This window comes from Colobus angolensis, unplaced genomic scaffold (assembly GCF_000951035.1).
Source record: "Colobus angolensis palliatus isolate OR3802 unplaced genomic scaffold, Cang.pa_1.0 Scaffold200, whole genome shotgun sequence".
In the NCBI taxonomy this organism is placed as follows: Eukaryota; Metazoa; Chordata; class Mammalia; order Primates; family Cercopithecidae; genus Colobus; species Colobus angolensis.
Window position 1 is genome coordinate 2,307,426 of NW_012115156.1, and position 23,508 is coordinate 2,330,933.

The 23,508-nt window shown below is 37.3% G+C and overlaps 1 protein-coding gene across 2 annotated transcripts in view; it reads left to right on the top strand.

Annotated features, from left to right (window-relative positions):
• LOC105511584 (chromosome unknown open reading frame, human C4orf22) overlaps window positions 1–23,508 on the top strand; it is a 642,164-nt gene that overhangs the window by 18,069 nt on the left and 600,587 nt on the right. For both annotated transcript variants that reach the window (XM_011941743.1, XM_011941744.1), the window contains exon 2: window positions 9,290–9,420. In XM_011941743.1, the coding sequence (XP_011797133.1) occupies window positions 9,290–9,420 (131 nt within the window). The remainder of the gene's footprint in view (window positions 1–9,289; window positions 9,421–23,508) is intronic.

Below are 23,508 nucleotides of genomic sequence, written 5' to 3' on the forward strand. Positions count from 1 at the left end.
TGTCATATTGTTTTAACGTCAAGAAATCTGGTATTATAAATTATCCAGATTGCCAAAATTAGTAGAAGATGGCATTCGACAATGCCATGCTTTCTGACACTCCCAACTCTGACCTTTCTTGAGTAAAGTTGCTGTTCTTGGAAGCAGTCAGCTTGACACAAGTGAAACTTGAAATCTGTGGGGGTCAAACAAGTTATAGTAGGGCTTTCTCCCTGGGCAGGTTGAGAGGGCAGTGTCCACACTATCTGTGATATGGTTGAGAGGGCAGAGAAACTAATTAATAGTACAGAATAGAAATAGAAAAGTCACTTCTAATATATTTAAGAATTGAGTATACCAAAATGTTAAATTTCAAATCAGTGGAGAAAAGAAGCAATATTTAACAGTTAATGTTTCAGCTGTGTCTTTTGGAATAAAAAAACTTTTTGAAAAAGTAAAGGTATTTCTCTTTCAACACCAGGCACCAAAATATATCCTAAATGCTTTGAACATTTTTGTGTAAAAACTAGTAAGAGTTTCAGGAAAACAATGACCTAGGAACACTGTTTGTGGATATTTTGCAGGCACTTATTTAATATATTTATTACACACACAAAGTTGTTACTAATTAGTAATAAATGAACAAAGGTTCATTTAATAATTCAAAACAATTCAAAAGGAAGAAATGCACATGACTGATAAACGTGTAAACAGATGGATAATCTCACTAGTAATCAAAGCAATGCAAATCAAATTAGGATTTCATATCACTTTCATTGTCAGAGGAAGGCAGTGAACTGAAGACACAATAGTAAATTATGAATATGTACAATACCTGTCCTTACAAATTGTATAGAATATGTAATCACTAAAGTTTTATTGTATATATATTTAATGGAAAGGTGTTTAAGATGTACTGTTAACTGTTGGAGAAGTAGGTCATGAGATATTTTACACAGCATGATCCACTTTTTTGGGTAAATGTTTAAATGATTAAATCTGCAGACTTTTCAATGACCTTTATTTGAACTTTATTAATTACAACATATTTTAATTTTTGAAGCATATATAAGACTTTTCTCTTTCACGTTTATTTCAAGTTCAGCGTTACATGTACAGGTTTGCTATATAGCTAAAAGTGTCATGGGGATTTGTTGTACAGACTATTTTATCACCCAGGTATTAAGCCTAATACCCATAGTAGTTTTTCCTGATCTTCCTTCTGTCATCCTCCTCCCTCTGATAGGTGCCAATATGTGTTTCTTCCCTCTATATGTCCATGTGTTCTCACTGTTTAGCTCCTACTTGTAAGTGATAACATGTGGTGTTTGATTTTCTGTTCCTGTGTTAGTTTGTTAAGAATAACGGCCTCCAGCTCCATCCATTTCCCTGAAAAGGACATGATCTTATTCATTTTATAGCTGCATAGTGTTCTATGGTATATATGTACCACATTTTCTTTATCTAGTAAGTAATTGATGGGCATTTAGATTGATTCACTATTGTAAATAGTGCTGCAATGAACATACGTGTGCATGTATCTTTATAATAGAATGATTTATATCCCTTCAGGTATATGCCCACCTGTGAGATTTCTGGGACAAATGGTATTTCTGTTTTTAGGTCTTTGAGGAATTGCTGCACTATCTTCTACAATGGTTGAACTAATTTACACTCCCACCAACAATGTGTAAGCGTTCCTTTTTCTCCACAAGCTTGCCAGTGTCTGTTATTTTTTGACTTTTTAGTAATAGCCATTCTGACCGGCATGAGATGGTATCTCATTTTGGTTTTGATTTGCATTTGTCTAATAATCAATGATGTTGAGCTTTTTAAAATGTGATTGTTGGCCATATGTATGTCTTCTTTTAAAAAGTGTTCATGTCCTTTGCTTTCTTTTTTTTTTTGAGATGGAGTCTCGCTCTGTGGCCCAGGCTGGAGTGCAGTGGTGCCATCTCACTCACTGCAGCCTTTGCCTCCCTGGTTCAAGTGATTTTCCTGCCTCAGCCTCCTGAGTAGCTGGGATTACAGGCGCACACCACCACACCTGGCTAATGTTTTGTATTTTTAGTGGAGACAGGGTTTCACCATGTTGGACAGGCTGATCTCGAACTCCTGACCTTGTGATCTGTCTGTCTCAGCCTCCCAATGTCCTTTGCTTTTTAATGGAGTTGATTGTCTTTTTTTTTCTTCTTGTAAGTTTACATTTCTTTTAGATGCTGGTTATTATACCTCTGTTGGATGCACAATTTGCAAAAATTTTCTCCTAGTCTGCTTAGGCTGTCTGTTAGCACTCTGACGACAGTTTTTTCTCCCATTCTATAGGTTGTCTGTTTGCTCTGATGATAGTTTCTTTTGCTGTGCAGAAGCTCTTCTGTTTAATTAAATCCCATTTGTCAATTTTTGCTTTTGTTGCAATTGCTTTTGTGATTTCATCATAAAACCTTTGCTTATGCTTATGTCCTGAATGGTATTGCCTAGATTTTCTTCTAGGGTTGCTATAGTTTTGGGTTTTACATTTAAGTCTTTAATCCATCTTGAGTTAATTTTTGTATATGGTGTAAGCAATGGGTCCAGTTTCAATTTTCTGCATATGGCTAGCCTGTTCTCCCAACGCCATTTGTTAAATAGGGAATCTTTACCCCATTGCTTGTTTTTGTCAGGTTTGTCAAATATTAGATGGTTGTAGACATGTGGCTTTATTTCTGAGTTCTCTATTCTGTTCCATTGGTCTATGTACCTGTTTTTGTATCAGTACCATGCTGTTTGGGTTACTGTAGCCTTGTAGTTTGTAGTCAGGTACCGTTATACCTCCAGCTTTGTTCTTTTTGCTTAGGATTATCCTGACTATATGAGCCCTTCTTTTTTTTTTTGTTCCATATGTATTTTAAAATAGTTTCTTTAATTCGGTGAAAAATTTCAGTGATAATTTAATGGGAATAGCATTGAATCGATAAATTGCTTTGGGCAGTATGGCCATTTTCACGACATTGATTCTTCCTATCCATGAACAAGGAATATTTTTCCGTCTGCTTGCGTCCTCTCTAATTTCCTTGAGTAGTGGTTTGTAGTTCTCCTTGAAGAGGTCCTTCATCTCCCTCGGTAGCTGTATTCCTAGGTGTTTTATTCTTTTTGTGGCAATAGTGAACGGCAGTACATTCATAATTTTTCTCTTTGCCTGTCTATTGTTGGTGTTTAGGAATGCTTGTGATTTCTGCACACTGATTCCATACCCGAGACTGATGGAGTTGCTTATCAGCTTAAGAAGCTTTTGGGCTGAGTTCATAGGATTTTCTAGATATAAGATCGTATAATCTGCAGACAAAGACAGTTTGACTTCCTCTCTTTCGATTTCAATACTCTTTATTTCTTTCTCTTGCTTGGTTGCCCTGGCCAGAACTTCCAATGCTATGTTAAATAGGAGTGATCAGAGAGGACATCCTTGTTTTGTGCCAGTTTTAAAGGGGAATGCTTCCAGTTTTTGCCCATTCAGTATGATATTGGCTGTGGGTTCGTCATAAATGGCTCTTATTGTTTTAAGGTATGTTCCTTCAATACCTGGTTTATTGAGAATTTTTAACATGAAGGGATGTTGAATTTTATCAAAGGTCTTTTCTGCATCTATTGAAATAATCGTGTGGTTTTTATCTTTAGTTCTGTTTATGTGATGAATTATGTTTATTGATTTACATATGTTGAACAAACCTTGCATCCCAAGGATGAAGCCAACTTAATTGTGGTGGATAAACTTTTGATGTGCTGCTGGATTCGGTTTGTCAATATTCTATTGAGGATTTTTGCATCAATATGCATCAGGGATATTTGCCTGAAGTTTTCTTTTATTGTGGTATCTCTACCTGGTTTTGGTATCAGGATGATGCTTGTCTTGTAGGATGAGTTAGGGAGAACTTCCCCCTCTTCAATTTTTTGGAATAGTTTCAGCATGAATGGTATGAGCTCTTCTTTGTACATCTGGCAGAATTCAGCTGTGAATTAATCTGATCCTGGACTTTTTTAGTTGGTAGGCTATTACTGACTCAATTTCAAAACTCATTATTGGTCTGTTCAGGGATTCAAGTTCTTCCTGGTTCAGTCTGGGGAGGGTTTATTTGTCCAATAATTAATCCATTTTGTCTAGATTTTCTAGTTTATGTGCATAGAGGTGTTCATAGTATTATCTGATGGTTGTTTATATTTCTCTGGGGTTAGTGGTTATATCCCCCTGTTGTTTCTGATTGTGTTTATTTGAACCTTCTCTCTTTTCTTCTTCATTAGTCTAGCTAGTGGCCTATTTTATTATTTTTTTCAAGAAACCCAGCTTCTGTATTTGTTGATCTTTTGAATATTTTTGTGTGTGTCTCAGTCTCCTTCAGTTCAGCTCTAATTTTAGTTATTTCTCGTCTTCTGCTAGCTTGCTTTGGGATTTGTTTTCTCTTGATCCTCTTGTTCTTTAATTGTAATGTTAGATTGTTAACTTTAGATTTTTCCAACTTTTTGATGTGGGCGTTTAGTGCTATAAATTTCCCTCTTGACACTGCCTTAGTTGTGTCCCAGAGATTCTAGCATATTGTACCTTTGTTCTCTTTAGTTTTAAAGAGCTTCTTGATGTCTGCCTTAATTTCATTATTTACTGAAAAGTCATTCAGGAGCCAGTTATTCAGTTTTCCTGTAATTTATGGTTTTGATTGAATTTTTAAGTTTTGATTTCTTAAATTTCTTAGTTTGATTGTGCTTTGGTCCAAGATATTGTTTATTATGATTTCAGTTATTTTGCATTTGCTGAGGAGTGTTTTACTTCTGATTATGTTGTCGATTTCAGAATATGTGACAGGTGGCAATGAGGAGAACATACATTCTGTTATTTTGGGGTAGAGAGTAGATATTTATCCGTTCCATTTGATTCAATGCTTAGTTTAGGTCCTGAATATCTTTGATAATTTTCTGTCTTGATGATCTGTCTAATATTGTCAGTGGGGTGTTAAAGTCTCCCACTATTATTGTGTGGGAGTCTAAGTCTCTTCGAAGGTCTCTGAGAACTTGCTTTGTGAATCTGGGTGCGCCTTTCTTGGGTGCACATATATTTTGGATAGTTAAGTCTTGTTGAATTGAACCCTTTCTCATTATGTAATGCCTTTCCTTGTCCTTTTTTATCTTTGTTGGTTTAAAGTCTGTTTTGTCAGAAACTAGGATTGCAACCCCTGCTTTTTTCTATTTTCCATATCTTGGTAGATTTGTCTCCTTTGCTTTATTTTGAGCCTATGTGTGTAATTGCTTGTGAGACTGGTCTCTTGAAGACAGCAAGGGATTTTGGTTCTTTATCCTGCTTGCTACTCTGTGTCTTTTAATTGGGGCTTTTAGCCCATTTACATTCAAAGTTAGTATTGATGTATGTGGATTTGATCCTGTCAGCATAGTTTTAGCTAGTTATTTTGCAGACTTGTTTATGTGGTTGCTTCTTAGTGTCATTAGTCTATGTACTTCAGTGTGTTTTTGTAGTGACTGGTAATGGTCTTTCCATATTTAGTGTTTCCTTTAGGAGCTCTTGTAAGTTATCCGGTCTGGTTGTAACAAATTCCTTCAGCATCTGCTTGTCTGAAAAGGATCTTATTTCTCCTTTGTTTGTGAAGCTTGGTTTGGCCAAATATGAAATTCTGGTTTGGATTTTCTTTCCTTGAAGAATGTTGAGTATTGGCCCCCAATCTTTTCTGGCTTGTAGAGTTTCTGCTGAAAGGTCTGCTGTTAGTCTGATAGATTTGATCTGATGCTTCTCTCTAGCTGCCCTTAACAGTTTTTCTTTCATTTTAATCTTGGAGAATCTGATGATTATGTATCTTGGAGATGATCTTCTTGTGAAGTAACTTACTGGGGTTCTCTGCATTTTCTGAAATTGAAAATTGCCCCCTCTAGCTAGATTGGAGAAGTTCTTTTGATGATATCCTGAAATACATTTTCCAAGTTGCTTCCATTCTCCCCATCTCTTTCAGGGACACCAGTGAGTCATAGATTCCATCTCTTTACCTAATCCCATATTTCTCAGAGGTTTTGTTAATTCCTTCTCATTCTTTTTTCTCTATTCTTTTCTGACTGTCTTATTTTAGAAAGCCAGTCTTCAAGCTCCACGATTCTTCCCTCCACTTGGTCTATTCTGCTACTAATACTTGTGATTACATAATGAAATTCTCATATTGTGTTTGTCAGCTCTATCAGGTTAGTTACCTTCTTTTCTCTACTGTCTACTTTGCTTGTCAGCACCTGCATTGTTTTATCATGACTTTTAGCTTCTGTGCATTGGGTTTCAATGTACTCCTGTAACCCTATGATCTTTGTTCCTATTCATATTCTGAATTCTATTTCTGTCGTTTCAGCCATCTCAGTCCTGTTCAAAACCCTTGCTGGAGAAGTGATGTGGTCATTTAGAGGAAAGAAGGCACCCTGACTTTTTGAGTTTTCATCATTCTCGTGCTGATTCTTTCTCACCCTTGTGGGCTTGTGTACTTTCAATTTTTGAGGTTTCTGATGTTGGGATGGGTTTTTTTTCTTTTATCCTATTTGATGACTTTGAGAGTTTGATTGTGGTTTAAAATGGATTCAGCTGACTGGCTTTATTTCTGGGAGATTTTACGGGGCCAGTGCTTAACTGCCAGCTCCTGGACTGTGTGTTCTAAGTCTGGGGGACTTGTATTGGGCCCTGACTTTATTCTCTTGCTCTTTGAGGTTTGGAATCCACTGAACTGGGGGAGGAGGATGAGGTGTGGCAACCACAGCAGAGTGGTAGCAGGTGCTGAGGTGCCTGCCTCCCTGCAGGCACTCAGCACAGTGACAGAGGCAATGCAGCTGGAGGGGGAGTGAGCCCCTACTGGAGATTGTGCTGGACGTGGTGCTGGTTTGAGGAAGGTGTGCTAGTGGGTACACGTCTAGGTGCCTTCTCTCTGCCCTGCAAGCAGGAGTCATGATACTATTTTTGTTTAAAGAAATCCAACACACCCACACACATGTCAGGAGCAAGGATTGACAGGCTATACCCCAAGATGTCAGTGATTATCTCTGAGTGATAAGACCATAGTGATATATGATGTGGATGATATGTTTGTCCTATATCTCTAGGTTTTCCACAACAATAATGTATTACTATTGTAAATACAAATAGATAAAATGAATTTAGTAGCACTCATTTAGTTGATAGGTAAGTGACCAGCCACTAGCCTTCTGATTGTTATAGATTTCACATTTCTGAATCCTAGGGCAGATAATGTAAAAAGGATATGCAATTTTTAAAAAACAAACTTTCCAGTGGACCTATAGATTTTATTTTCCAATTCAAGTCTATCTACCTTATATTTGGTGGAAAATTCTTCTGGATTCTGGCAATATGAGACCTGCCAAGCCTTAGAGATTGTCACTGAGACTTTGTCTTCTTTGTGTCCCTTAAAGACATTATTTTGGGGGTTGGGAAGAAGTTGTGTTCGAATATGCAAGTCAAGATTCCATTTTAAGCCAAATTCCCCAAGTGATGCTCAGATTCCTCGGATAACCTTGGGCATTGGACTTCCTTTGGGCTAGAAGCTTTGCTCTTAACTAGGATATTTTGAAACATGCAAGAAATACATTGTCATAATGGACAGATGACTCATGATTCCACCAGTTTAGGGTATGATAATGGTAAGTGAGGCAATCAGTATCGACTTTCAGCTTATTTTCTCAATAGATCATGCCATTTCTTGCAGTATCCTTGCAATATAGTTTAGCATTGGCGAGTCCAGAATTATTCAAACGATTTTGTGTTATTCAAACGATTTTGTGTAACCCAGGTAAAGCACACAGGGATACAAAATTCGCTCAGTATACAAAATAAATATAGCAAATTGTAAGTAATCTTTATTATACAAAATTCTATGTTTGACCACAAGGAATTTACATTCCTACAGAAGAGTCCCGCAACCTCACTGAGCTGAAAGTCCTTTCTACAAATTCACTTTTAGTAATGTATTTAAGAAAATTCTTACTCAAATGATCTCACTTTTGTAAATTAATCCCCAAATCTGCATTGGTATTTCTATTAAAGATTAATTCCACTAGGTGGAGATATTTGCTCAGTTTTGTGGTTCACACTAAAGGATCCAGGAATAGAGAAATCTATTAAGCAAGGGAATGTCTCAGAAACAAGAATAATAGCCTGGGGCCTTCCAAGACCTGTTGGTTTGCATTATAATCATTTGGCAAATGTATACACTTTGCTATGTGGAGTTTAGTGTTTGCTTTTAATGATTATAAAAGAAAAGTGGCAAGTTTCTAGGCTTACAGTATACAATTTTTTATTTTGTTTGAATACTTATAACTTTTAACCACTATGGTTTGAATAGACTGTTAACTAGACATCTTAAGTTTTCTCCTTTAACTGTTAGACAGTTCTTGCATATATCAACAGTGATATAGTAATTAAGTGTTCATAATAATAAAATAGGTTCTGTTTTCACCATGTTTTAGATATTTTATATTTAAAATAATAATGACCCTTATTAATATATAAATACTGTTGTTTAATACTTTAATCTTTATGCTAATAACTTTATGAAAAATGATACCTTGTCGAGTCATAGGGAAGCAATTTTTTTAAGTATAACAAAGATGTATGCGATAATTCTTAAAATAAGAAAAGTGTAAGGCCTAACATACTGGGAAGTTGTTTGTTCAATTTGAAGTTTTTCTGTGGTGATCTTGGGTTTCTACTTTTCTGTTTTTTCATTGGTACCAACATAATATGGAAACAATCTTCATAGTTAAGTAAGAAATTCATCTGCTCCTTTTTATTTTGTGTTTGAAGTTATAATATTCTGTGCCATCAGTTAATTGACTTCAAGGAAGTAAGGCTCTGAAACATTGAACTCTCTCAAAGCAGGCTGGTTCTTTTTTTTTGCCGTTGGTTTTTAAAACATCTTTTGTGTATGAGCACCATTGTCTCATTTTTGTTGTTTTAAAGATACTCTATTAATTACCCACAGCTGTTCTCATAAATTGATTAAAAACACAACAGACTTTTGTCCTCTAATTCCTTAGAGAAAAGTTAGCAATTGACATTTTCTTTTTTTCATCTTAAAGATATGGGAAAGGGAAGACCAAATCAGATGTGTATAAATGTATTAGAAAAATTCTAGTTTTTAGTATCTAATAGATCATGTCTAGTTTTTGAATAAATTTATTTTTTCATTTAAAGCAATTGCTTGGTATACATTGCAGATGTAAGATGTAAATAAGTAGGTAAAAGTAATATTTCTCATTTGCCCACTCATCTAACAACTGATTTTCTCTCTAGGATGAAACCCTGGCCCGCCAGTTGGTGGAGCTAGGCTACCGAGGGACTGGAGAGAGAGTGAAAAGGGAAGATTTTGAAGCAAGGAAAACAGCTATAGAGATTTCAAGGCTGACTGAAAGAGCTCAGCAAAAGTAAGTGTCCATGTTCCAAATCCAGATTTTATGTTATATTCTAGACCTCTGGAGTAATTCAATTTCGTTTGCATTGTTTAATTTAGAAGCACTGGCTGGAGCAGGTAAAACTTGGAATATCCTAAGCATGTGTTCCGCAGATGAGGAACTGAAGCAACTGTAATATGCTTGCAATAAAGCCACATGCAACTTCAAGCTACTAATTTAAGAAATATAAATACCAAAATATGGTCATCATACTAATAAAGCCTTGTTAAAAAGTAATTTGATGTTATTGGTTTTATGCATTTATATACTAAAAATATGAGTGACTTTTGCCTTAGAATTCTTTGTACTTTGAGGTCTGTAAATCTTTAGTATCATTTGTGTTCTCATATTTTTCTAAGCATTAATTCATTCAACTTTATTAATAATCACTAACTTTTGTTTATATGCCTAATTTATATGTTAGTATATAATATGTGGTTATATTAAACATAAATCTAATGATATAGGTTAAAACATATTATAAAAGAGATATATTCCTAAAGTGAACTACATCAAACTTGTAAGGCAATTTTATAAAGACATAAGTAGTTGACAAAGCAATAATCTATTTCATTTTTAAAAGTGGATCATTAAAGTATAAATGCTGAGGAGAATAATTACTTAGAAATCAGTATACTATTATTGGATAACATCTTTAAAATTACCCAGTAATTGTGAGCATAAATTTCCATGTATGCATTATAAACATTTGGTAGTGGAATGTGCTTTGGTCCTGGAACTATTCAATTAGAAGTGACCATTCTAATGGTAATTGTGTTTCAGAACCATAGTATACTGAAGTTTAACATACTGCTATTTGGGAATGTATTAGTTTTCTGTTGCCACCATAACACATTATTACAAATTTGGTGACTTAAAATAACACATTTATGGCCGGGTGCGGTGGCTCATGCCTGTAATCCCAGCACTTTGGGAGGCCGAGGCAGGAGGATCACGAGGTCAGGAGATCGAGACCATCCTGGCTAACACGGTGAAACCCCGTCTCTACTAAAAATACAAAAAATTAGCTGGGCGTGGTGGTGGGCACCTGTAGTCCCAATTACTCGGGAGGCTGAGGCAGGAGAATGGCGTGAACCTGGGAGGCGGAGCTTGCAGTGAGCCGAGATCGGGCCACTTCACTCCAGCCTGGGCAACAGAGTGAGACTCCATCTCAAAAAAAAAACAAAAAAACAAAAAAACAAAAAAACAAAATACACATTTCTTTATTCATTGTTCTGTCCATATGGTGTGGCTTGGCCAGGCCCTCTGCATAGAATATCACAAGGTTAAAATCCTGGTGTTGGCTGGATGACATTCTTGTCTGGAGGTTCTGAGGGTGAAACTGCCTCCACGTTCAGTTAGGTTGTTGGCCAAATTCAATTCCTTATGATTATAGGGCTGAGTTCCCCACTTCCTTGGTTGTCATTTGGGGGCTGATCTTTGCTCCTAGAGGCTGCTCATGTTTCTTTTTAAGCTTTCCCACTCCCTCCAGCAACAGTGGGTCAAGACCCTTTTACCCTTAAGATTTCTCCAACTTCCTCTTCAGAAGCTTCTTTCCTGACTCTGGTCCAAGAAATATCTCTCCTTTTAAGGACTTATGTGATTACACTGGGTCCATCTAATGATCCAGGATAGTCTCCCTGTTTTAAAGTCAATAATAATTATATAATCGGCAAAGGCCGTTGGTTTGTTATTTCTTCAGTTTTTACGTTCAGGGGTACGTGTGCAGGATGTGCAGGTTTGTTATAGGTAAACATATGCCATGGTGGTTTGTTGCACAGGTCATCCCATCACCTAGGTATTAAGCCCAGCATCTATTAGCTATTCTTCCTGATGCTTTTGCTTCAACCCAGCCCCACTCTGACAGGCCCAGTGTGTATCATTCCCCTCCATGTGTCCTGTCCATGTGTTCTCATCATTCAGCTCCCACTTAGAGGTGAGAACATGCAGTGTTTGGTTTTCTGTTCCTGTGTTAGTTTGCTGAGGAAAACTACTTCCAGCTCCATCCATGTCCCTGCAAAGGACATCATCTCATTCTTTTTATGACTGCATAGTATTCCATGGTGTATATTCAGTCTATCACTGATGAGCATTTGGGTTGATTTATGTCTTTGTTATTGTGAACAGTGCTGCAATGAACATATACATGCATGTATCTTTATAATAGAATGATTTATATTCCTTTGGGTATGTACTCAGTATTGGAATTACTGGGTCAAATGCTATTTCTGTCTCTAGGTCTTTGAAGAATTGGCAAACAATGGTTGAATAATTTACACTCCCACCAGCAGTGCAAAAGTGTTCGTTTTTCTCCACAGCCTTGCCAATGTCTGTTGTTGTTTTTTTTTTTTTGACTTTTTAATAATCACAATTCTGACTGGCATGAGATGTTATCTCATTGTGGTTTTGATTTGCATTTCTCTAATGATCAGTGATGATGAGCTTTTTCTTATATGTTTGTTGGCCACATGTATGTCTTCTTTTGAAAAGTGTCTGTTCATGTAGCAAAGGACCTTTTGGTATGTAATGCAACATATTCACAGTTCTTCAGATTAGAGAATGGATATCGTTAATCCCATTGATGTGAGAAAGGGGCATTCTGTTTATCACAGGCAATTTATATAAAATTTCAGCAATTTACTGAACATAGTTATTCACTATCAACTTCTATTCTTGGAAAATTGAAACGAGGCTAGTTTTCTGTGTACAATGTAATGTTTGTAATGTGTCTTATGTAAAACATCAGGGAGAGTCTTTTCTTTTTGTGAGAATCAGTAAATGTCTATCAGTCAGGAGCAGAAGTGGAAATATTTTTGTGAGATTTTACAAGGAATTCATGTAAATTCACATGCGATTTTATGAGTGATGTAACCTATTTCATATCAAGAGCTATTCATGTTTAAAGTCTAAGTTCTATCCACATCACATGTCCATTTTGTGTTTGAGGATCAAAGTAGGTATTTCCTCTATGCAATAGTCTCTAACTGGTCAGAGCTGGAAGTCATCAGGCTACTTATGAGCCAGTTTTGGGAGACTAATCCCTATTCAGAGCTGCTAGAATTTGAAGGCCCTTTCATCTGCAGATCTTCTCTGGTCGCCTTTGTAATGGGATGGGTACCATATGCTGTCTTTTGCCCCATGTGGTAGTCCATTCCCTTCCAGGTTAATTTAGTGTTGTTGACAGCAGGGCCAGCAGATGGTGTCCTAGAGCCAAATATGTCCTGTGCCTGTATTTGTTGGAGGATCACTTTGAAAATATGCATGAACATCTGACTGCCTGCCAGCTGGCAACTTGGAAACACTTGGTTCCACTATCAGATCATCTTACATTAACTTCTTTAATATGCAGGTGAGCAACTCCAAGTAGATCACAATTCTTTGGTCTAGCAATCATAGAGCACCTATTTTGAGAAGTGCTGGTATCTAGGAGTATGTTAGTTATTCACAATAGCTTCATAGGGGAAAAAGTCTGGAGAGATGAAAGTTAAAGATATCAGGAAGGTTTATTTTGATTAGGGATGTTCTAGAAGAAGGCAAAAATGTTAAAAATTATTTTGGGCTTCTATTTAGTCTTTCACAAATATAGACAACCATAGTGTATTAGGCTCTGTCCTGTAGGCTCTGGGAATACAATAGAACATAGACTTAGTTCTCACCCTCAAGAAGCTTGAAGACTAGAGAAATGAAAGGCATTACATTGTTGGTGGGAATGGAAAATGGAAAACAGTTTGGCAGGTCTTCAAAAAGTTCAACGTAGAGTTACCATATGACCCAGCAATTCTACCAAACACATATTCAAGGGAATTGAAAACCTAAGTCCACTTAAAAACTCATATACAAATTTCAATAGTGGTATTATTCATAGTAGTTAAAAGGTAGAAGTTGTCCAACCCATCAACTGGTGAATGTATTAAAAGTTTGGTACCTAAGTATAATAAAATATTATTCAGTCATCAAAAGGTGTAAAGTAGTGTTACATGCAACAACATGAAAAACCTTGAACACGTTAAGCTAAGCAAAAGATGCTAGAAAAAAGAAGACTACTTATTGCATGATGCCATTTATATAAAATGTCCAGAATCAGTAAATCTATGGAGACAAGTAGATTCATGGTTTCCAAGGGCGGGATGGAAGGGAGATTGGATGATGATTACAAATGAATATGAGGTTTCTTCTTGGTGTGATAAAATGTGTAATTAGATATTGATGATAATTGCATAACTTTGTAAATATACTAAAATCTATTGAATTGTGCACCTTAAAAGGGTGAATTTATAGTATATGATTTAAATTTCAGTTCAAAAAGACAATTGCAATGGAAGATGGTAAATGCAATCGTAAGTACCGTGGCAACATTTTGAAGTAATACAAAGTTAAGATTTGTGAGGGGACGTGAAGAATAAGAAAAGTTCTTCTTGATGTTTGGCCACTAAATTGATTCTTAATGGCTCAATTAGAGTTAATTGGGCAAAGATGGGTGTGAGTGAACACATCCATTTTGCCTCAATCCTACGGTAAACTCCCCTTATTCACAAATTATTTTCTTTACTTCTTTGTCTTAATTTGTACCTGTTCCTTCACTAAGCCCTTTCTTTTCTGCAAAAAACTATATCAACTAGAGGCACCCATTTCAACTTTTATTGGGTTGGTATCCAAGGTGATGATGTAGGGCAGGGTGGGGGGATAGAGTAGATTCTTCATTCTCCTAGCCTTCTCATCCTTTGCTTCAAAATCATCTCTGCTCCATTATTATATAAACATTTCTGATTTATTCTCCACTGAGATTCATGCCACTGGTTATAGTAGCCATAAGACAGAAGCTGTAGAGGTTGGAAGAAAGGATGGGAGTAATTTAGCTGATACCCATTTGTCAGGACAGGGAATTCTCTCCCCCAGGGACTGGCCATGGTTTTCTTGCATAAGTGCCAGATAATTTTTATTTATAGTGAGAAGTTCAGCTGATTGCCATGTGGTGGAGAAATGGAACTTCAATGTTTGTGACACATATTGACTATTGTGTTCCTGGAGCCTAGTTAGTAAGTAGTTATAACTGAGTCATTCCTCAGGCTGGATACTTTGCTGAATGAGCTTGTAAGCTCACCAGTCTCTTCACTTTAGGTCACCTTATCTTATTGGGAAATGAATTCACCCCTCTTAAAACTGATTCTGAGATAATGACCTTATTTTGCTAGAGCACAGTATCTGAAATGTGGATGATCGGAGTAAGTGGTAGCCCTGATGGATTGTACAGTTTTACTGGTTAGCTATTGCCATCTTCTTGGAAGACTATGAGATGAGTGTTTGGGAATTACTGTGAGGATTCACTTGATAGGAGTCTCAGATGCTGTACATACATGGATCCCTATGATCTTTTTGTACTTGATGAAGAGGATTTCTCTGGTGATTTAGAGTAAGGTTCTTGTGCCCTTTATTCTCAAGTATATCTGGAATAAAATGTAAAAGCTGAATAAATCTCCAGCCTTTCTTATGCTATTCAATCTAGTTACTTTAGCATCTGTTAAATTCTACTTTCTGGTATAATTTATAGTTATCTGAAAATGTCTGTTAACTTATAAAATACTTTTAATTTTATGGAGATGAGCACTTTGGGAGGCTGAGATGGGAGAATTGCTTGAGCTCAAGAGTTCTAAATAATTATGGCAATGAAGTCGGATAAAATTCCAGTTTGTTTTATATAAGAATGGCTTTATCCTATCAACCTTGTTTTATTTTTGTATATCATTTTATGATAAAAACTGAATATCATATACTTGAGAATTAAATGAGAAAATTTATATATTTTAAGTGTTTGGTGAAATAATTTTAACTTTTTGCTTACTTTCAAGTATCATATTTTTAAATAGCTATTCTCATGGTTTGTTGCCTGCCAACCAAAACAATACAATTGTGATTTGTTGCAGATTAGCATCTCCAGGAAGCAGACAATGAGAATTAGGAGTGCACAAGGTTTGTTGAGAAAGCAACACCTGTGAAAAGAAAAGTGAGGAAGCAGGAATGTGCAGGATCAGAGCCCTAACCTCAAACTTTCAGAGACACTTTCAGCGCAGTGGAGAGCTGCACAGTACAAGTTATCCCACATGGGATGAAACAGCCAGGCCTTAGTACCTCCACTGTACTCATTGGCTGGGGAACACTAAGAAAAGTTGAGGCTGATCTTGAAAGGGTTCAAAGATGGAGGCTGTCTGCTCACCAAGCTCCTCACAGCTGGCAGAAATTCCTTTATACAAGGTATATCTGAGTGATGCATATTGTAATCTACAGATCTACTTCATGTGCACATGGAGCAGCTCCTCCAGAGCACAGAGGCCTCTCTTCATGAGAGGAAACTCACAATAAAGTCAATGGGTGAGCTACAGCCCCTATCATTTCATAATCTCCCTCTTCCACTATCCATTCTAAATCTCCTGCCTTTGGCTATCATCTTTCCAGGATTTTGTGATGTGATCCAAAATCCTTATTCACAAATGGTCTGAGGCCCTTGTCATCCTACTCTACTCTGGCACATGTTGATACATTTGTCATCCTCATTTAAAATTTAGGAAGAGTGTATGAACAGATGCCCAGGTGGTTCACGTGAGTTTGCCACGTATTCTTCCCTATCCCTATTCTGTAACTGCAGTCCTTCTTTTTGCTGATCAGCATCAGTTACTCTTTACAAGACCATGTCTCCTTTTCTTGCCTGCTGCTTCCTGGGCACAAGATGCCCAAGGTGCCTAAGTGGCAGCAGCCATAGCTTGTAGTTCAGTGAGACACCTGCTGTTTTCCTTGGTGAGTACCCTAGTGCATGCACGTCGGTTTTGAGTAGTATTGCTGCTGAGCTGGCGATTCAGTGGTGCCTTCAGTGAACATTCCAGCACTTTTAGCTGACAGCTTCTGGATAGTGCATGCATAATATGGCCAGAGGATCCCATGTTCATGAACACTCTCCTGTACCTTTTTGCTATACAATGGGTGTATCAGTTCATTCTTACACTGCTATAAAGAAATATCTGAGACTGTGTAGTTTATAAAGAAAAGAGGTTTAATTAATTCATGATTCTGCAGGCTGTACAGGAAGCATGGCAGCATCTGCTCAGTTTCTAGGGATGCCTCAGGAAACTTACAATCATGGCAGAAGATAAAGGGGAAGCTGGCACTTTACGTGGTCAGAACAGGAGAAATAGAAAGGTGGGGAGGTGGCACACACTTTTAAACAGCCAGATCTCATGAGAATTCACTATTGCAAGGAGAGTACCAAGGGGGAAATCTGACCCCATGATCCAATCACCTCCCACCAGGCCCCACTTTCAGCAGTGGGGATTACAATTTGACATGAGATTTGGTGGGAACACAGATTCAAACCATATTATTCTGTCCCTGGGCTCCCCAAATCTCATGGCCCTCTCACATGCAAAATACAATCATACCTTTCCAATAGTCCCCCAAAGTCTTAACTCATTCCACCGTTAACCCAAAAGTCCGCAGTCCAAAGTTTCATCTGAAACAAGGCTAGTCTCTTCTGCCTATGAGCCTATAAAATCAAAAACAAGTTAGTCACTTCCAGGATACAATGGGGGATAGGCATTAGGTAAATACACTTGTTCCAAAAGGGAGAAATTGGCCAAAAGAAAGGCGCTACAGGCCCCATGCAAGTCTGAAACCCAGCAGGGCAGTCGTTAAACCCTAAAGCTCCAAAATAATCTCCCCTGACTCCATGTTTATATCCAGGGCATGCTGATGCAAGGGGGGCTCCCAAGGCTTTGAGCAACTCCACCCCTGTGGCTTTGCGGATTCACCCCCGCAGCTGCTCTCACATGCTGGCGTTGAGTGCCTGGGGCTTTTCCAGGCGCAAGGTGCAACTTTGGGTAGCTCTACCATTCTGAGGTCTGGAGGATGGTAGCCCTCTTCTTACAGCTCCACTAGGCAGCACCCCAGTGGGGCCTCTGTGTGAGAGCTCAAACTCCACATTTCCCTTCCTTACTGCCCTAGAAGAGGTTTTCTGTGAGGGTTCCGCCCCTGCAGCAGGCTTTTGCCTGGACATCCAGATTTTTTCATACATCCTCTGAAATCCGAGTAGAGGTTCCCAAGCCTCAATGTTTGCATTCTGTGCACTTGCAGTCCTAACACCACATTGAAGTTTCTCTTGCATCAAGGTACTATTATGCCCATTGTGCTTAGGTAGCCTAGGTATGCAACCGGGCTTTTCTGCATTCAGCCCTGGAATGCACTGGAGAGCCACCACTGAACTTCTTAATGATTCTGATGCTTCAGTAACCAGCACATTTTTTATGCTGTTAATGACTGGCTATCTTCTGGGTTCCTCTCTAGACCATAATCTTCTGGTGGGTTTTCTGGTCTCACACAATATGTTTCTTCTAGGATTGCCATTTTCCTGAGTCTTTTAATCTCTTCCTCAAAAGTCTCTCTCTGAAATTTAGGCCTTTGAACTGCACTCAGTATAGGCCATTGCTTGTTCCAGGTTTCTTGGAGTCATGCTAGCAGAGTTTGCAACATCTTCTGGGATCCTTACCAGAATACAATGCCCTGTGTTCTGAGAAAGTGTCCTGTCAATAAACTCTGACTTATTTAGTCTTATTTCTGCTTTCTCTGACCTAGAATCCCCAGAATCTAGCCCAATGAGTCCCTCTAGTCTTGTTGGTACAAGTCCTAGGTCTTGCAGTGTATTTGGGATAATATTCCTTTTTTTCTTATCAGACCTAACATGTCCCTATCTGTGACTTGACCATATTATCGGCCTGGTGGCCAGAAGTGTAACTCTGATAAGGGAACTGGGGATATCTCCTGAGGCACACACCTGCTTTTATGTGGGAGAAAGGCCTCTATTTTCTTCTTACATTGCTGCTGCTGGTGGTGGGGGTTTGCTAGCTCTTATTGAAGAGCAGTGGGTTCCTTTTTTAGGCTCAGAAGATTTAGAGACCTGGGAAGGTCAAATTTTTCAAAGACATCTACTCAGTTGTCCCTATCTCATGTTTCAGGAGCTGAGATTTTCCTAATCAGAGCTCTGATTTTGGTGTAACATACTTGCCCCTGCTGAACATTTGACTGCCTTTGGAACTTAGTCACTTTGACTGTCAAATCCTGGCTTGATCTTCATCTTATTCTGCTTGCCCACTGCATGAAATGAGGGCTTCTTTGTAAGCTGGCAAATAGTCTCTGTGCCTCTTGAGACTTTGAATGCCTGAAATATCCTATTGGCTAGGGAATTACCCTTCAGTGGCATGGCATCCCAGCTTAAAGCATATGAATCTTTTATATGTTTGCATATGACTTTGTCCTGGGCCTGTTTGCATATGACTTAACTGCGGGGATGTGGCCAGGGATGTGGACCTCATTACATCTTATTTGGCTTGCCCACTTCATGAAATGAGGGCTTCCTTATAAACTAATAAAGAGACTCCGGCAAATTCAGTGCTAGAGTGGCTCCAAGAAACCTGGAACAAGCAATGGCCCACACCAAGTGCAGTTCAAAGGCCTAAATTGCAGAGAGAGACCTTTGAGGAAGAGATTAAAAGACTCAGGAAAATGGCAATGCTGAAAGGTACATATTGTGTGAAACCAGAATACTCACCAGAAGATCATGGTCCGTAGAACAGCTCAAAGGATACCCAGTAATTAAGGCCATTAACTTTTGCATTATTAACCTATAGGACATCAATGCAATTAACATCAACTACTTCCGTTGTTCATATATTCCTTACTCTCACACACATTTTGAATACCTGAAACATCCTATTGGCTAGGGCATTCCCCTTCAACGGAATGGTGTCCTAGCTTACCACATCTGAATCTTTTAACAACTGGACCACACCTTGAGTTGGGCCTATCTGCACATAACTTCGCTCCAGGGATGTGGCTGGGGATGTGAACCTCATTACCAGAGAACTCATGGTGAGTGATCCAGTCCTCAAGCCTCATCTTGCTGTTTCAGGCTGATCCACGTGCAATCTGTCACAGACTAGCCTCTCTGAAATAAAGTTAAGAATTCAACACGTTAATTGAGAAGCATTAAACATAAAAGGAAAAATGTGGAGGCAAGGTTGAACAAGGGCATTAAGCTTTCAGACCTTAATGCCCATGGTCAAATTCTCTCTCAAACTAATGAAGGGAATGCAAAGCAAAGATTACCTGCTAGAGGGGCTCCACATTTGGTGGAAATGGTTAGGTTCTTGAACCTCCAGTTTCCTCAGTGCTTTGTGTGGGCCACCCAGAAAACAATATGTCATGAGCTCAATTGCTGAGGCTGACAAAGAAAGAATTAAGAACCAGAAGCTGTGAGCTGACTCTACTACTCCTAGCTAGGTTGCACATCCATTATTTTTTATAATTCATTTTTGAAAGTTAGATGTATTGATTTTTAAAGTGCTTAATTCAGTGAGTTCTGACAGATGTATACAGTAGTGTATAAAGTAGTATCACTCTCACCACAATCAGGATAACGTTTTCATTACCACAAAAAGTTTCCTCATGCCTGTTTGCATTTACTGTATTCTTTGTAGCCCCTGACAAACCAGCCATATGATTTCTGTCCCTATAGTTTTGCCTTTTTTTAGAATGTCATACGAATGCAATAATAAATCATGTTGTCTTTTTCTCACTAATCATAAAGCTTTTGAAGCTTTTCTACATGGTTGCATGAATGATAAGTTTGCTTTTTTATTGAGTAATATTGCATTTTCTAGTTGGATAATAGTTTGTGTACATGTCTGTTTTCCAGTCGATGGATAATTGGGTTATTTCTAGTTTTTTCCAAATAAACTTCTACAAATATTTTACAAAGGTCTTTTTAAGGAAAGATATGTTCATATATCTTAAGTATATAACCAGGAATATGATTATGGATTCATGTGGCAGCTGTATGTTTAATTTTATAAGATACTGTTAAATTGTTTGTAAAGTGTCTGTATCATTTTACTCTCTCCTTAGCAAGGTATTAGAGTGCCAGTGGTCTACTTCTTTAAGAACACATGGTACTGACAATTAAAAAAAATTTAGCCAGTATAGCAAGTGTATTTCCCTAATGACTAATGATGCTGAGCATCTTTTTTCTTCTTCTTTTTTGTTGAGACGGAGTTTCACTGTTGTCACCCAGGTGACAATGCAATGGCATGATTTTGCCTCACTGCAACCTCTGCTTCCCAGGTTCCTGCCTCAGCCTCCTGAGTAGCTGGAATTACAGGTGCCCGCCACCACACCTGACTAATTTTTGTATTTTTAGTAGATACGGGGTTTAACCACATTGGCCAGGCAGGACTTGAACTCCTGACCTCAGGTGATACACCCACCTCGACCTCCCAAAGTGAGCATCTTTTTATGTGCTTATTTTCCATCCATATCTCTTCTTTGGTGAAATGTTTTATTGATTTTAAGTGTTCTTTATATATTCCAGTTACAACTTTTTCATCAGATATGAGTATTGCAAATATTTTTTCAACATCTGTACCTTGTCTTTTTATTTAATAGTGTCTTTTGTGTGGCACTATTCACAGTAGCAAAGACTTGGAATCAACCCAAATGTCCATCAATGATAGACTGGATTAACAAAATGTGGCACATATACGCCATGGAATACTCTGCAGCCATAAAAAAGGATGAGTTCATGTCATTTGTAGGGACATGGATGCAGCTGGAAATCATCATTCTGAGCAAACTATCACAAGGACTGGAAACCAAACACCATGTATTCTAACTCATAGGTGGGAATTGAACAATGAGAACACTTGGACACAGGATGGGGAACTTCACACACCGGGGCCTGTCGTGGGGTGGAGGGAGCAGGGGGAATAGCATTAGGAGATATACCTAATGTAAATGATGAGTTAATGGGTGGGGCACGCCAACATGGCAGATGTATACGTATGTAGCAAACCTGCACGTTGTGCACATGTGCCCTAGAACTTAAAGTTAATTTTTAAAAAAGTGTGTTTTGAAGAGTGGATTTAAATTTTGATAAACCCCAGTTTATCAGTTTTTCTTTATGATTCATTCATGTGTGTATTTCTGCATGTCCTGTGTAAGAATTATTTGAATTCCTAGTTACAGGTATCTTTCCTATATTTTCTCTTAAAACTTTAGAGTTCTAGGTTTCACATTTAAGTTTGCATTAATAATTTACTTTAAACTAATTTTGTAAATTTTGTTAGGTAAGGGTCAAGGCTTTTTATTTTCTAATTTAAATATCCAGTTGTTTCAGCACTATTTATTGAAAAGACTATTCTTTTTCTATTGAAATTTTTAGGAACTTTTGTTGAAAATTCTTTGACTGTATATGTACCTGTCTATTTTTTGTGGATTTCTATTCTATTCCACTGATTTACATGTCTATCTTTATGCCAACATCATATTGCCTTTAAGTTTTAGAATCAGGTAACATGAGTCCTCAAACTTTTTTTAATTAATTGCTTAAAATTCTGGTTCCTTTGCTTTTCCATTTGAAGTTTAGAATTACCTAAATTTGTAGAAATCATCTTGTTGATTCCTACAAATAAGCCTGCTAGGATTTTGCTAAAACAGGTATCAATTTAGAGAGAATTACATCTTAACATATTGAGTCTTCTGATCTATGAATGCTGTAAATCTTTTCATTTATTTGGGTTTTATTTATTTCTATCATCAATGTTTTATAGCTGTATTGATCCGTTTTCATGCTGCTAACAAAGACATACTTGAGACTGGGAAGAAAAAGGGGTTTAATGGGACTTACAGTTTCACATGGCTGGGGAGGCCTCAGAATTATGTTGGGAGATGAAAGGCACTTCTCACATGGCAGTGGCAAGACAATACTGAGGAAGAAGCAAAAGTGGAAACCCGTGATAAACCCAACAGATCTCATGAGACTTACTATCACAAGAATAGCATGATTCAATTATGTCCCCTGGGGTCCCTCCCACAACACCTGGGAATTCTGGGAGATACAATTCAAGTTGAGATTTGGGTGGGGGCACAGCCAAACCATATCAGTAGCTTTCAGTATCTTGTAAATATTTGGTTATATCTGTCCCTAGAAATTTCATTTTTTAATCCTCTTGTAAATTGATTTTTTAAAAGTCATTTTTAATTGATTATTGATAGTATATAGACATAAAATAGATTTTTCTCTGTTAACCTTGCATCATGCAACTTTCTTAAACTTGTCAGTTCTACTGGCTATTTTTTGTGTGATTTTGTATGCAGAAGATCATAAATTAAACCTTTTATTTCTCTATATCTAATTTGTATACTTTTATTATTATTATTTATTTTTCATTCTTTAATGCACTACATAAACCTCCAAGATAATGTATAATAGAAGTAGAGAAGGGGATATTATTGTTTTTTTCTCAATTTTAAGAAGAAGGCATTCCCATTGTTAAATATGTTAACTCTAGTGGGTTTTTTTTTTTTTGTAGATACTCTTTATCAGTTTGAGGATGTCTTCTACTAGTCCTAGTTTACCGAAAGTATTTGACATAAATGGATGTTAAATTTTGTCAGATGATATTTTTCTGTTTATTGAAATAATCTTATGGTTTTTCAGGTTCTTTACTTTCAGTTTGTTGATAAAGTGATTTACATTGATTGAGTTTTCAAAGGTTTAACCAATCTTGCATTCCTGGGAGAAACCCAGTTTGCTCATGTTGTGTATGTAATGTTGGATTAAGTTTGCTACTATTTTATTGAGAATTTTTACATCCACTTAGTTAAGTAATTAATTAATTTTGATGTTCTATTTATTTTTTTCATTCATTTTATGTATTTGTCTTTAGTCTTTTTGTAAGGCCTTTTCTGATTTTGTTTCAGGGTAATTCTGACTTCAGAAATAATTTAGGATGTTTTACTTGCTCTTCAAACTTTTTGATAATTTGTAGAGTTGATATTATTTCTTCCTTAATTGATTGGTAGAGTTCACCAGTGAAGCCTTCTACCACTGGAGTTTTCTTTGAGAGAAGGATGATAACTACAAACTCTATTTTTAAAATAGATAATAGGGAAAATCAGGTTCTTTCTTTCTTTCTAAATATGTTTGTAGTTTGTATCATTCAAGGCATTCGTTCATTTCACCTA